This window comes from Mirounga leonina, unplaced genomic scaffold, assembly GCF_011800145.1.
Source record: "Mirounga leonina isolate KUSES-001 unplaced genomic scaffold, KU_Mleo_1.0 Mir_104, whole genome shotgun sequence".
NCBI lineage: Eukaryota > Metazoa > Chordata > Mammalia > Carnivora > Phocidae > Mirounga > Mirounga leonina.
This window is the reverse complement of record NW_023270231.1, coordinates 17,697,687-17,714,380: the sequence shown is the minus strand read 5'-3', so window position 1 is coordinate 17,714,380 and position 16,694 is coordinate 17,697,687. Positions and strand designations below refer to the sequence as shown.

General features: G+C 36.4%; 1 protein-coding gene across 2 annotated transcripts in view; it reads right to left on the bottom strand.

Moving 5' to 3' along the window:
• Positions 1–16,694, bottom strand: part of CPEB4 (cytoplasmic polyadenylation element binding protein 4) — a 62,899-nt gene that overhangs the window by 40,661 nt on the left and 5,544 nt on the right. For both annotated transcript variants that reach the window (XM_035014664.1, XM_035014671.1), the window contains exon 2: positions 3,166–3,247. In XM_035014664.1, the coding sequence (XP_034870555.1) occupies positions 3,166–3,247 (82 nt within the window). The remainder of the gene's footprint in view (positions 1–3,165; positions 3,248–16,694) is intronic.

The window sequence follows — 16,694 nt, the reverse complement described above, 5'->3', positions numbered from 1 at the left end:
ATATTATATTCTATTAGTCTCACAGAATCATTGTCCATTTTCTGTGTTCTCCATTTCTAAGGTAGCAGAGCACATGGAGGGGTTTTTATTTTCAAAATGGATTGGCAGGTTTTTATATTTATTTTAAAAGGACAACATGTTGTTTTTAAGATATTCAACTTTGTTATCATCTTTAAACAAAATCTCACAATAGAATCACTGTTAAAATCAAGCATAGCTTTCCTAATAGCTACCTAATCAAAGGAGAGTTTGACCAGAAATGAAGTATTCCCTTGAGCCAAACTACATTTTGGTAGTGACAGACTAGAGTGATATAAAGTTCATCATCTTGGTTTACAAAAAAAAACAAGCATAACTAAAATGTGGCATTTTAGGACCATGAACTCACCTATGAATTCTTTACTGCTCTTTGAAGAAAAAAAAGGGACAAAGTTCATTTGATATGCTTAAGTCACTTTGGCACTTAAGCTTACGTAGAAACTGACTTTCTCATTTGATAAGCATGAAAACAGACTTAATACATATTTAGTAATAATCTGTACCAATTACTGAGTGTTTTCTATGAACTAGGCAGTATGCTGCATTTCATAGATATATCATACCATTTGATATTCACAACCACCACAAACTGTAGTGGCAGAATGGCAGTTTAAATCCAGATCTACCTGACTCTAACACCCATGGCCTTTCCACTCTGCCACACTTCCTTTTATAAATAACTATTTTACAAAACCTTTATGTTCTCAGACTAGGCCAATCAGATTTAATGTTTTCTGTCATCAGACTTAACTTTTCATTATCCCTACAGAATCAGCTTAAAGAAACTTAATTTAAGTAAAAGTTGGTAGAGGAAATTAAAAAGGGAATATAGAATAAAAGCAGAACTTTACACAATGATTTAGCAAACTAGGAGAAGAAATAGAAATAAACCTGAGAGATGTCCTGGCTATATCTAAATCCAGGAAATGCTACTGTTAGTCTTACTAGAATAATGTGTGCAACTCTTATATTTAACCTAAGTACTAGTTAGAGGCTTGCTTCTTAGAAGCAATACATAATAAATGGTTTATATCTGCTACTGTTTGTAAACTGTGTTTTCTCTGAAAGGCCCTTATCATGAAATAAAATAAATAAAATAAAATATCATAAAATAAAAAGAAATAGGCTCTTATAATGAAAATGAGTTCTAATTAGTTATTATCCCTAGTATCAAGTACGTAAGAGGCTCCCCCCAAAAAAGAAAGAAAGAAAGTTGCTGAAGTCATCTAACACATTAAGAATAAACAAAGTCCTTTACCTTTAACTACTTTTTCTGTACTTAGCTTTTAATTTTGAAATAATTGCAGACTCTTGGCAAGTTGCAAAAACAGTACAGAGAGATCCTATATGTCCCTTACCCAGTGTCTTCAAGTGGTGACATCTTACATAACTATAGTACAAACCAGGACACTGACATTGGTACAATCAATCCACAGACCATATTCAAATTTCTCCTTTAGCTAGTTTTTAAGAGTGTGCAGTTTTTCTGGTGCTAGAAAGGGCCTTAGTCTCTCCTCACTTTTCTGATGAGAAAACAAAAAGAAGGGTCAAAGAGGCTGAAATAGTACCCAAAGTCAGAGTGCTAAGAAATGGCAAAAATAAAGCTGACTCTGAATGAGAGATCATCTTTCCTCAGAAACAAGAGTGTGTATTCGGATTAGAGTCACCCATCAGAATTCCAAGAGGAATTCAGTAAAGATCTTCAAAATATTTTTACTTCAAAGTTATCTCAACAGCTGGATGCATATTTTTTTCACATATTATTTTTCATCTCTCCAGACCTCAAACAGCTCTCCTCATCAAAAAATTTACCATTGTTGGTCTGTTGAAAAATACTTAAAAGTTTCATTGCATTAGTAATGTAATAAACCAAACTCAAAGGAAAACCAGGCCAGGCTGGTCATCACTTAAAGTACAGGCTGTTTTGCCACCTTTGAACCCAGTGCAAAGCTATGTCTGGCACAAAGCAGGATCATAAACACCGAATGAATGAATGAATGGACGAACGAATGAAGGAACAAATAAACAACTGGGATGACCAAATATACCAAACATTCCAAATTTCTTAAAAAAACAAGCAAAGAAAAACAAGAACAAAAAAACCCTCCTTTCTAATTAAAAGACTTTTGTGCAGAAAAATATTTTATTTTGTGGGGTAGTTTTCACAAAATCAGAGCTGGAAGGGCCCTTAGAGAATACCTCCTCTGGTAATTCTCAATCCTGGTTATCCATGAGCATTACATGAGACATTAAAAACTAACATGCCAAGCCCTACCCCACACCTGGAATGGGGCCCAGGCATCTATATTTTATTTTTAAAGCTTCCCATTATAAGTCCCTTACTGCCATAGTGATTCTAAGTCCCTAATTATAAAGATTAGAAATTGAGGCCTTGGGGTGCCTGGGTGGCTCCGTCGGTTAAGCGTCTGCCTTCAGCTCAATTCATAACCTCAGCGTCCTGGGGTCTCAGCGTGGAATCTGCTTCTTCCTCTCCCTCTACCCCTCCCTGCACTTGTACTCATGCACGCTCTCTCTCTCTCAAAATAAATAAAATCTTAAAAAAAAAAAAAGAAAGAAATTGAGGCCTAGTCAAAATGAAATGTCTTATTCAAGATAACACACCTAGTTAGTATTAGAATTGAGACCAGAATCCAAGTAGAAATAGCACTATTTTTTAACATGATCCATAGAAAATATTTCAAGAATACAATTTCATTGGCCATTTTTTGAAATGTGAAACTAGACCAAAAACTCTACCAACACTTTGAACTCTACTAGTGTATAGTCATTGTCATGGGTGGAGAGACATACAGGTTTGAGGCACTGAGCATTTTTTTTGCCTCAGATATAAAAAAATGAGGTACATGGTTCATGTCTTTCCAGTTAACTGCCCACCCTTAGCAATTAGTACTCTTGTAGTTCTCTTAATTGATATTGTGATGGGCGTACAGTGGATACCCATCAAATATGTTTGAGTTTTTAATAAGAGAGGTACATGTATAAAATTGATGGAACTGACTACATACAAAATATGAATCCATAAAATTTGCCATACTGCTCCTGAGATTATATATATAATACAAAATTTTAACTATTCACTAAAATCAAATAGATTTTTAAAGTTACCTTTAATGGAATCATTTTCAGCTCTCATAATGTCAATGAGTGAACTCTCCAGTGAGTGCATATCAAATGTTCTGGGGCGATCCTGTAAACACAAACAGCCACAAACCACTTTTAAAATAGCTTTTAATTGTAAAAGGAGACAATAAGCTGCTTTCAATGGGACACAGATCAAAAAGGCAATTTTACTCCCTCTATGTATAAGGTACATTATTACTGCATTTTATTTTTTAACACTTACAAAACATCAAAACCACAAAAGTAGCCAAGCCTCAGCAAAGAGTGATTTGATTTCTAATAATTATTTCAATAAAAGCATTATTTTTACTAATAAAGCAGAGGCAACTAAAACCAGTTTCCATATAGTCAACAACATGAAACAAATGTAAAATAAAATTCATAATCTTTGTCTGCCACTTAAGATTGCAGTAACATGGCAAAACTTTCCAAACTTGCTCCAGCAGTCATGTACTGCGCTGCCATTCAGCAGATACTGCTACTGAATAGCAATATTCAGAATAGTTATTCAGAATAGCTATATTTTCTTATAAACCAAAATGTGAAAATAGTTATCCAAGGTCTATAAGACCACTAAGTGGCAAAGTAGTCTTCATTTTGTTGCCATTAAAATTAAAGGGAAGACAGGGTGTCAACACTGTTGGTCTAAACCCTGGCTTAACAAAATGCATTTCAAGAGTGGGTGAGGAATCTTAAAATATACAATGACCCAACTGCTCTGGCATTCTTCCAGAGGAAAAGTACTAGAAATAACTAAAATTAAAGTGTGGCTTGATAAGTGAAAAGTAAGAGATGAAACATTTTAAGAAGCAGTAATACAGATTTCTGACCCACCTCAAGAATAAAACTGGTGGTACACACATGGACACAACTGCAAGAATATTAAAGAAAAAAGGGGCTTCCACAGGAATTTGACAAGCAGAATTCTATAACTTTCTTTTCAGCTTTATTTTCTCTTACATTACTTTTTTAACTCAAAGCTCCGGCTTTTTAAAAAAGTTCACCTGATTTTATCCCCCACCCTTTTTTAAACTTTAAACTTTTTTTAAACTTTCTCCCTTTCCTAGCTAACTTCTAGAACCTTAAGGCTGATAGAGTACATTCTCCACTGGACAGCATTTTTTGATCAACCTGACATTTCTCCTCTGTCCTTCCATAACACTACTTGTCCTATTTCCCTGAAATAGGGATCACTTCTCCTGACCCCATCCCACCATGCAGGTAATCAGAATGTTCACTGAATTAATTGTTTTACGATACCAATTTTTTTTCACCTCTGTAACTTCAGGAGTCCAAAGACAGTTATATTTGCTATAATCCAATATTTAAAACAAAGAGTATTACAGGATTTTTCCGGTGGGGGGGTGTGTGTGGAGAGGATGAAGATGGGGATGGGGAGCAGGTGCCTTAACATGCTATTCTGCTCTGAACTGGTATGACTCCCTCCAGAACATCTTTCCCACTTTTATTCTTGATTCTTTCCTTATCATCTTCATCTACTCAACATGGTCAATAGAGAAGAAGGAGGACACATGGTCAGAATCAGAATTTCTAAAGGTTAGTGTTCACAAAAAGGAAAATACTGTTCTGGTTTTTTTTTTATCCTTCTTCATCTTAAGCACTGAATTAAATCAAAACTTGTATTGCATATTCTTTTGGAAGCAAAGTGGATTTGAGGCAAAATTTGAGAAATAAGTTAATACGAAATTCCACTCATTCTACAGTTATTAGATTTGTCCTCTGTTCTGAAATCTATGAACCACACCCATAACCAGGCCAGCCACTCTACTATCTCCAATATAAAACCAATCTTGGAGGCAATAATTCTCGGTGTCTAGTAACTTGTCTATGTCCTTGGCCAGTTTCCCAAGGGTAGGAAGTTATATCTTACATCAAATGTTCCCAATGTATACAACTCCACAGGGTGACAGTATGCCAAGATATTCATCTCCTAAGCCCACAGGACTGACAGATGCGGTAGGAACTCCCTAGCAGATGATGTCTGCTTCAATATTATGTTTTCTAGGTGTGCCATGAGGTGACACAGGTTGAGAAACCTTGTCCTACATTTCTGTATCACTGTGCCTCACACAGGACCTGACAGGTAGAAGGTACACATGTTTGCTAAAGCAATGAATAAATGAATTCCTTCAAGTAATTTCGTAAATGTTTAAAATATTTCTTTCCTTCTACTTCCTTAAGGTTTGTTTTTTGTATTTTCCCACCCTGCTGTAGCGTTGTAGGTTTTCTTTTGCCAAAATAACTGTAATGGGTAGTGTGGTAGGGGGTACTCAGTTTTTTTTTTTTTTTTTTTAATGCAACTAAAGCAGTAAGCAACCTTGTGAATTTCCAGAACTTGCATTTTGCCAATCACTGAATAACAAGATCATTGAAGAGAAGCAATTGATAAAGAATATTACACAGTGTGTTTTGGTTTATGACAGCTGTGTCCATTAAATAAAGAAGCTTCCTTTTTACCTCTGAGTTTCTAAATGTGGTACTGGAATTTTAGCAAAGCCACTTTGTTACTCTCTCCCCCCACATATTGCCTGAAACATAGATTTTTGCTAAGATAATGTCCACAACAGCCAAACTGTGGAAAGAGCCAAGATGTCCATCGACAGATGAATGGATAAAGAAGATGTGATATATATACAATGGAATATTATGCAGCCATCAAAAGGAATGAGATCTTGCCATTTGCAACGACGTGGATGGAACTGGAGGATATGCTGAGCGAAAAAAGTCAATCAGAGAAAGACATGTGTCATATGACCTCACTGATATGAGGAATTCTTAATCTCAGGAAACAAACTGAGGGTTGCTGGAGTGGGGGGTGGGGTGGGAGGGATGGGGTGGCTGGGTGATAGACACTGGGGAGGGTATGTGCTATGGTGAGCACTGTGAATTGTGCAAGACTGTTGAATCACACATCTGTACCTCTGAAACAAATAATGCAGTATATGTTAAGAAAAAAAAAAAAAGAAGATAGCAGGAGGGGAAGAATGAAGGGGGTGAAATCGGAGGGGGAGACGAACCATGAGAGACGATGGACTCTGAAAAACAAACTGAGGGTTCTAGAGGGGAGGGGGTGGGGGGATGGGTTAGCCTGGTGATGGGTATTAAAGAGGGCACGTTCTGCATGGAGCACTGGGTGTTATGCACAAACAATGAATCATGGAACACTACATCAAAAACTAATGATGTAATGTATGGTGATTAACATAACAATTAAAAAAAGATTTTTGCTAAGATAACCCCTGACTTCTAATTGGTGGAATACATTAAAATTAAAATCCTAAATGAAATTTTTAAATTTTCAAGTAATGCTTTATAGGATTAAAAACAAACCCTCTATCCTTTTTATACTTTGTCATGATTTAATACAAGAGTGACAAATAAATACCAATATACAAACTCTGATCAACTGGTATAGACCCTCAGATGCAATGTGTTGGGAAGGATTTTCAGGCTTTGTATGGATTCAGAAGAGAACAGGGTCTGGACAGATTGCTGATGATTTAAGTGCAAGGTACAGGACCCAATGGCACAGTTACCACATTCTTGCCAACCCTTGCCAATATGTATTCTTCCCCACAGTCCAACCTTATTATAATTATTATAAATGACTACATTTGTATAACATTTTATTTCTTATGATGCTTTGGCAATTCAAAGAGTTCAAAAGCCACATATTTTGTCAAGTAAACATTCTGTTCTCAGAGAGGGTCTAAAGTTTATCCTTCTTGATTTATTCCCTCTCACTGATCTTTTCCAACCATTTTTAACCTCTAATGAAAAACAAAAGCAAAAAACTAAAATGTAAGTGTGCCACTAGGAAATAGGTGGAGGAGTAGAAACAAATAAATAAACCCAAGGAATAAGAACAGCAGCACAAACGATGCTGGTTTTCCTACCCGATAGAGTGTCAAATCAAGAGGGCTCTGACTGCCATATTTCATTCTCTGATTTTACCCGTATTGATTGCTAATTGGGCCAAATATCATAATCACTTATCTATTTTCTTGGATCCATTTCCCAGAAAGTAAACTAACTATAAAATAGAAACCTTGCTAAGTGACAACTCTTCTTGATTGAATGTGAGCTGATAACCAAAATATGAACATCAGCATAAATCAGAAGAATGAGCATTAGACACTAGGAAGCCCCAACTCCACCACTGGTGTGTCAGGTGAGCTTGGGCCCTTTCATCTTCTAGACCTTTGCTTATCTGAAGAAGGAAAGAGTTTGATTAGATCTCTAATGTCCTTTTCCTAACTCCAAAATATATTTGTATTCTAGCTTCCTGACATCCTTAGCTTGTGCTCTCCCAAGATTTAATTTAAATTATAGTGATGAGTATGGCAGGAAGCAAAGCGTAAAGGAGAATGACTAATAAAAACTCATCACTTTGTGCCCACAAGAAGGTGAGGGTCAATCACAGGTTAATAAGAAAATGAACCCTTGGGGCGCCTGGGTGGCTCAGTCGGTTAAGCGTCTGCCTTCAGCTCAGGTCATAATCCCAGGGTCCTGGGATCGAGCCCCGCATTGGGCTCCCTGCTCCGCGGGAAGCCTGCTTCTCCCTCTCCCACTCCCCCTGCTTGTGTTCCCTCTCTCGCTGTGTCTCTCTCTGTCAAATAAATAAATAAAATCTTTAAAAAAAAAAAAAGAAAGAAAATGAACCCTTAGCGTCTTAGGACAGTCACTACATCTTCTTATGCTATACATAATGCAAAATAACAAGCTTTTTAAATAAAAAAAATTACTTAAAACAATTGGTCGAAGTGGGATGCCCTGATTTCAGATAATAGGAGCAAAGAATCTATCGTGAAACAAAAAAACACCAGCAACCAAATTTGCTTCAAGCCACCTTCGCCAGTTTCTCTCGGCAGCCTAAAGGGAGAAAAGGGAGAAAAACAGAACTACCTTTTATTGAGCATCTACTAAGTACCTGCCTTTATTTTAGGTACTTTATTAATACTGTCTTAATTAATACCGCCTTATAAGTTAGATGGCATTATTCCTGTTTTAATGATTAAAACTAAGACCAAGGAAAATTCCATAATTACTGCACAGACAGGTTTCTGCATAGTTCAGCAGCTTAGTCGGGATTCAAGCCTAAGTCTCCCTCCAAAGCAGGCGATAATTCCTTGGGTAAGGTAATGGTCATGGCAGTCAAAGGACCACTCTAATTAAGACATACATTTGAATGAATGAGATATTCTGCTATAAAGGTCCTGGGAGCAGGAACACGCTGGCAAGTGCCCAGCAAACAGCAGGCACTCAAATATTTCTCCATAAATCAAAAAAAGAACAAAATGTATATATAAGAATAATATAGGAATGATATCAGAGGTACTAAAAAGGTAAGAAGTCTGGGGCGTCTGGGTGGCTCAGTCGTTAAGTGTCTGCCTTCGGCTCAGGTCATGATCTCAGGGTCCTGGGATCGTGCCCCACATCGGGCTCCCTGCTCAGCAGGGAACCTGCTTCTCCCTCTCCCACTCCCCTGCTTGTGTTCCCTCTCTCGCTGTGTCTCTCTCTGTCAAATAAATAAATAAAATCTTAAAAAAAAAAAAAGATAAGAAGCCTGATAAGATATTCCTTCTTCCTACTGAGGTGACAAACAGATGTGGTGCACAAATTAGAAAGCTACCACAAATGCCTCTCTAGGTTTTCTACTGCCAACCACAGAAGTAAAAGTGGTAGGAAGAGTAGCAATAATAATGATAATAGCAGCAGCTATCAAGTTCTAATGCTTTACATGCGTGATCTTATTTATTCCTCACAAAAATCCTACACAATTAGGTATCCCATTTCACAGATGAAGAAACGGAGGTTGAGAGTGATTAAATAACTCTATCAATGCAAAGTAAGTGGAAGGGCAGAATTTGAACCTAGGCCTTCTGACTCTACAACATGTGAGCTTAATAATCATGAATGAAAATAGAAGAGCACCAATTATCTTCAAGGCTCAGCAAAGCAAACTTGATTACCATACTTAGATCTCTAACAAGTCAATATGAAAATCAAAGTTGGTAAAAAATAAAAATAATAATGTTCTGATAAAACAAATTAGTATTTCAAAAATCAGAACCCATGACTGCCATGGCAAAATAGGAAGACTTACATCAGCAAATAGCTGATGACATGACTTTTCCTAACATTCCAGAAGTAGCCAAAAGAAACATGTGAACCTGTTGGTCTATTACCAACAGGAAGAATAACTACACTGCAATTATATCACAAACCAAAATCATCATTCATGGCTTTTTTTCTTTTTTTTAACATCCAAATGGATACTCTAAGCCAGTGTTTCTCATACTTGAGAGCATATCAGAATCATCTGGAGGTCTTGTTAAATCATAGAGTACCCATAAAGTGTCTCATTCAGTAGGTCTGGGTAGGGTCCAAGAATTCACATCTCTAACAAGTTTCTAAGTGATGCCAGGGACCACATTTTGAGAAGCACTGAGTTAAGCAATTACATTCAACAGGTTAATTTCCTTAGGCAGGTGGCATTGTCACTTGTAGCTGACTGGCCATGATACAGTTCAGCTTAAATATTCTACATCAACCATTTTAAGGTTTCCACATGAAGAGGCAGCCCTTGCTCTCAGAACCTAAAACGAAGCCCTCTCCAAGCTCTCAGATGCCCAACTTGAAAAAAGATTACAATCAAGTTCAATTTCAACAAATCAACCACCATGACCACTCTATTATTGGTCTTGTCTTTTTATGTTTGAGTTAGTATGTTTTCCCATCACTAGATGGGGTCTAAAACACACAAAGTACTTAACTGAATATAACACATCATTAAGAACCAAAGTCAAAAGTCAGCTACTCCCTTAACTCACTCTCTCCCTATAAAGACAGACATTACTGTGATCGTCACTTCCCAGACAGCTATGTATCTGTATCAGCTGATGAGGTTTCTCTTTCTGACTTAAACTTTCCCTAGTGAAGAAGGGAAAAGAAAATATTTTGGTTTGAAAGTTAAGTATATGCCAGTATGTCAGCTGCCAAAATAAATACGAAGTTTGAAATGCCAGTGAGCCCATAATTAATCAAAGGTACTACAGGAGTTTTAATCTGAGATTTGCCAAAATGTAAATGTTCTTCTTGGATTAAATATTTAAGACCACAGGCATCAAAAATTGACTACATAGTCAACTTTCAAGATTCCACTTCCAGATGATCCTCACATCCCTGTGCAGGCACAAGTCCCTTTTTCCCCATCCCCCTAGCATGATGCCATTCCATATGATGTTGACAGTTCCCTTACAGCTACCCCCCCAGTGGACTGTGAGTACCACTCACCTCTCCATAGCCACAGACTGTAGCATATGTGAAGCATACTGTAGTCCCATCATCATCACCGCCACCATTATTAAAGTGGCTAACATGTCCCTCCTGGTTCAGTGTTGTGCATCTTATATGGATTATGTATGATTTACATACATTTGTTCCTCACAACCATCATGTAAAGCGTATACAAGTATCATCCCCATTTTAGGCAAATAATGCTATACGAAGTTAACTAATCGCTCTCAAAGTCATACAGTAAGTGGAGGAGCCTGACTTCAGAGCAGAAGCTCAGAAAAGTGGTTCATTTAAATAAGCCTCATCATGACCTCGAAATTTCAATTTATAAACAAACACCTGGCAGATATGACGTCCTTCACTATACACAGGGCCTGAATGCTGAGAACGAGGGTCAGAGGTTAAAGTCAAAGAGGTAATTATCTAAAGTAAAAGAAACCACATTCAGTAGCATCTTGTATTTCTGAACATGTTCCCTCTTAGTCAGTACTTTCTCATTATGATGCTTAATAATGAAGGCAGAATCTTATAGACTGTAGGCTACTAAATGCTCCCTATAAAAAACTATAACTAAATAAATGAATGTCTTTGGTGTATTACCCCGATTGGAGCAACAGTTCTGTTTGCTCCCATGTGAACTGATGAATCAGATCTCTTCAGAAAGCCTTTGAGAAAACTTTCTTTAATTCCACCTTCATTAAATAAACAACTTATTTTGAGCATTAGAAATCCTTAAAATCGTAAACATTTCTTGTCACCACTTAACTGAATTTAAAAAAACAAACTGCCATTCCAGACTTGCTTAGTCAGTTCCTGGATCAACAGACCCCTTCTTCTCTTGACTATGTGTACATTCTCACCTTGCCTGGCAGAGAGAAATAATTAAAATCTATTCTATTCCAAGGGACACCTGAGTGGCTCAGTTAAGCATCTGACTTTTGATATCAGCTCAGGTTATGATCTCAAGGTTGTGAGATCAAGCCACACGTCAGGCTCCCCACTAGGTGTGGAGCCTCCTTAAGATTCTCTCCCTCTCCCTCTGTCCCCCACAACATGGCTCTCATGCTCTCTCTCTAGAAAAAAACAAACGAACAAAAACAAACAACAAAATACTATTCTATTCCAACACCTGAGTTTAAATTACCACTTATTAGACAAGTGATCTTGACATCACAGAATCTCTGAACCTTGGTTTCATCAGCAAAATGAGGATGATACCCCTCCCTTATAAAACTGGTGAGGAGAAATGAGATAAGGTATCTGACAGATTGTACAAAAGGTGCAGCAGTTAGTAGATCCATTCAATAAACATTCCCTCTGCCCCTCCTCTCTCTGGTGAAATGGCAAAAGAGCCTGAAATTAACATATTAAGTTAGATATTGTTATATCTGAATAATTCAGCTATTCTGTGCTATTTCCTGTAGCCCATTTTCAAAGGAAAATGAAACAGAAAAAAATATTCCTCCTACATAATAAGCTACTCAGGGCAAGAAGTCACTCATTTCAGGAAAACAGGTAAATACTACTAAAACTCAACCCTAAGGAATGAAGTCATTTAGACCCTTCTGGCCCTTCCTCTGTTCTATGTCTGCTGGGCCTGATCAGGGTCCAGAGTCAGCAAAGAAAATGGCCACCCAAATGCACAATCTTTATTCCTAAACTGAGGTTTGCTTGTGTTCTGTAACCTATGAAATCTCTCTTGTGAGCCTTGAGAGCAATGTCAAAAAGCAGCCTATGCCCAGTGTCAGCCTTTGTGGGCCCTCATAGTTCCCCCCCCCCCCCATCCTTAGCTCTCCAGAGTTTCCTGAGCAGAAGGCACTTCTAAACACCCAGGTACAAAGAAGTCACCAGACTGTACACGTCACGAGGAGAAGGAGCATGCTTGCCTTGGTCATGTATTCCCAGCATATGGGCCATTGAAAGTATCAAACATTTATAGGTTGAAAGAGAGCAAGAGGTGAAAAAGTTTGATGTAGTCCAAAGGCCAGCAAAAGGCCCCAAACCTCTAAATTCTTCTTTAAAAACAAAAACAGACAAGCAAAAATACAACCAAAGAGCTCCCAGCTCCCTGTCCTTTCAGAGATCCTTCCCACAAGTCCATGGAAGCTCAAACCTGGGCTAAGAAGGTAAGAATAAGCTGGAGAAAGGAAAACTAGAGAATCTCCTCCCAAATTTTCAGTCACCAATTGATGTTTTAGCACTTTTGTTGGATCTCTCACCCCTCCCTTATTTATTTTTTTTATGGCCATGTGACCACCAACAACTTCTCTGTCCAGAAGGGAGGAGATGAGGCCAGCAGTGATTTCCTTAGAGATTAGTACCAGCTTGAGTGGTGAAACAAGCTGAGCAGGTGCAACAGAAATGTGGGCCTTGCTTAGGTTTCTATCTTTTCTTAAAAACCACTAGGAAATTTCTTTGTTGTTGTTTTTATGGGGAGAAAAAAAGACTCCAGCACTTACAATTGGAATGATACAATCTCTGGGAACTGCTTTAAAATAACATGAAAGGGGAGAAGGTTAGGAAGAAGACAGAGGAGTTTGTCCAGGAGTCGATCATTGTTGAAGCCAGATGATATGCACATGGGGTTTGTTATACTATTTTGCCTATTATTGAATATGTTTAAATTTTTCCCTAATAAATTTAAAAGACGTGAGGGAAAACACTTTACCAAAATAGAGACAGGGAAAAAAAGAAAAAAAAACGGTTGGTCACTAAATTTTTTAGCAGTGTTCAAGAAAACGAGGACATCATCTAGCCTGATTCCCACTATTATTTAAGTACAGTGACTTTATTTTAAAAAATTATAGTTTAGTTTATGAAATTCTTCTTTAAAATTATGCTCGAATTACCATATACAAGTTATACCATATTTAATATTTTAAGAATATGTGCTATTTTCAAGATTTTGAATTAATATTTCTATTTGATGACCAGTCAAAGCAAACAAGAAAATGAAGGATCAGGAAGGTTAAGTAGCTTGCCCTAGGTCATATAGTTGGTAAGTGGCAGACCCATATCTGGAACCCAGATCTGACTTCCATACTATAATTAGGAGATTTTTCTGAATAGCAACATTCTTATGCTCACTTTTTTTTTTTTAAGGTTCTGACAGATGTAAGATGACAACAGCTATTTTACTGACTAGCACTAGATGCATTCCTCAAAAACATCTGGAAGGACTACTATTAAAAGTATGTTACATAATATTTAAATATAAATATGGCTTTAGAATGTATAATACTGAGGGATTAGCTATAACTTAGTTTAGATATATAAAAAAATAATGATTGGGATATTTCTGGTAATTATTCAGCAAACAAAAATTGCCCAATCTAAATACAATATGAAAAGTACTTGTACATCTTAAGACTTTGAACTTTAATAATTCAGTTTGCAAACATGAGAGAGGACCTATAAGTGGCTGATGGAGTTTCTTCCTTGACATGTAATGAGACCCGAACTCGACTACCCATAGGTTAAAGTTTGCCTTTTGTGGTACCATTTTGCCACAAGACTTAAATAAGCACATGCTGCATACAAGTAATACATTTATAAATGTGACCATTAATAAAATATTTGAAAATACCACACTGTTTTTTTATACCTAAAGTTGGATCTGTTAATTTGCCTTAAAGTTTAAAACAGCTCATAGATTAAAATGACAGGAAATTATCAGTTGCTAATGTGTTTATAATGAGGAAAAAAAGCATGTTTAGTATCATTCAGGGATTAGCACAGATCAAAAATACATTATAAACCAAACCAAAACAACTTTTATAAGATATCTAGGCTTGTCCCTAGTCCATAACATTGGAGGTGCTCAATAAATATGTACTAAATAGGTTAATTGGGCGCCTGGGTGGCTCAGTTGGTTAAGCAACTGCCTTCGGCTCAGGTCATGATCCTGGAGTCCCGGGATCGAGTCCCACATCGGGCTCCCTGCTCAGCGGGGAGGCTGCTTCTCCCTCTGACCCTCCCCCCTCTCATGTACTCTCTCTCATTCTCGCTCTCCCAAAATGAATAAATAAATCTTTAAAAAAAATAGGTTAATTAAAATATAAAAAACAATACTGAATTCCAGGATAAAAGCTAAAATATACCCAATTCAAACCTATGGTAACTCTTCCTATCTCTTATCCAAAAAAATCACAAATTCTCCTTTGAAATAGTCTCTTTTAATGTATACAAAAGCAATCAAATGTTCTAAATTTCTTAAAATAACCATAGGCAAAATCTTTCAAAATACTGAAAGATGTAGTCTACCAATACTAATGAAAGTTTAGTTATATACAATTATAAAACTTCTCAAGAAAACTGATTAATTCTGCTAAATGTTTTATCTGTCCTAGGTTACATCTAGCTTATTCAAAAGAGTACTCTAAGAAGTAAAGTACATATAATAAGATAAGCAATACAAAGGACTGTTCAAAATCTTTCATAGATACTATATTTGTAATTAATTTCATTATTTTACAAATTTTAGAGAGGCATACTTTAAATTAAAAAAAAATTTAAGCTACCTACTATGGCCACATACTTAAGGTGCCTCACAAAAACCCTTCACTATTGGGTATTATTACCTTGATGAGGTTTTCTTCCTGAATTTAAGCAATTTGCTCAAGGTCACAAAGCTAATTACAGTGCAGAGTCAAACTCAAGTCTGCTTGGATCCAGAGCTTATGTTTCACTCTACTACATGTTTGGCCTCAGAAAATAAACCTATCTCAGTAATTATTCAAGTTTCACCTTCAGAAAGTGATTAAAAATAGGACTATACCTTTATTATTCTATCTACTAAGAATTTTCTGAAAACCTGAAAGTGGAACTCTTTCTGTTTCAATAATATAAAATGTGATGAGAATCTATACTAAACTTGAAGTGAAAAAAATTACAGATTGCTATAAATTTATCATGGTAAAAATATACTTTAATTTCTGCAAGAGTAATTTTCTTTGAACAATTAAATATAAAATGAGTTTGTCAGGAAATATTAAAACAAATGCTCATGTTATGAGCTCCCTGCCTTAAAGAGAAACGCATTATACACATTATCTTATCTGTGATGGGACTAAAACCTGAGGTACAATGTAGTGCTGAAAAAAATGTGATAATGGATCTTCAAGCTAATTCTCCTTATAGCATGATAAAGTCATTAAAAAAATAAATATAGGCTATAAAATTTAAACTAGGCATATGTTAACTTTAAGATTACTTTTCCATTTCTTTCTCATGAACACCAACAAGGATTATTCTTAAAAGCATAAACCCATGAACTAAGAGCATCTTTCTAGTTGCAACAGTTCACTAAGCTAGCTATCAATAGGTTTTTCCTGAAAGGTGTGGAACAATGTGTTGATCATATTCCATGGCTTCTGTGAAGACAACAAAAAGTAATCAAAAAACACTACCCCGCCCAAGTTTTGATTCCATCAGAAAAGCAATTAAACCTAGTTCAAAGGCTTTCTACAAAAAGGCATAAAATTGTACTTGGTATGCTTTCCCAAGTTTTTTCTCAATTATGCTGGAGCCAAAACCATCCAACCCATACTTTATAATAAAGAAATTAATTTCCCTTCTTCTAATATAAATAAATACAAAGTCAAAGAAAATGTTTCCCATACAAAGATCCCTCCTGGGACTATATAAAAAACCAAAAAGTGTAATGAGGTTATACTTAGACAATTGTAATAATTCACCATGACTTTCAGAACTGAAGCAACGCAGTAACTTTCTATTTTCAAATATTAGATGCCATATATAATTTTAAGGATCAATAAACTGACAACACAAGCAGAGTTATTAAAGTGACATGAATTATTTGCCTGGCTAAGACAACAAATCCATGGTGACTGTGTCTGAAGTCAGAGCAAATGGGTTCTAAATCCTAAAATGTCTCCCTATCAAGTTTTAGGGATGGTCTTTGTGAAAGATTTTGTCTACCCTCCTCCTTTTTATTTTTTCATTTTTTATTTTTTTTTGCCTACTTCCTGGTTTTTAGCTAATGGAGGTGTGAGCATAACTGAGCTGAAGATAAGAGACTATCAGAATATACTCTACACAATTCTCCTTTACTTTCCTGTAAGGACAGAAGATCTAGGCACCCCTCCAAAGAAGTGCTGTATTCAAATAAAATTATTGGCAAGTGCCCCAATATATCATTTGGTTTGGACACTGGAATTCCAGGATGTGTTTGG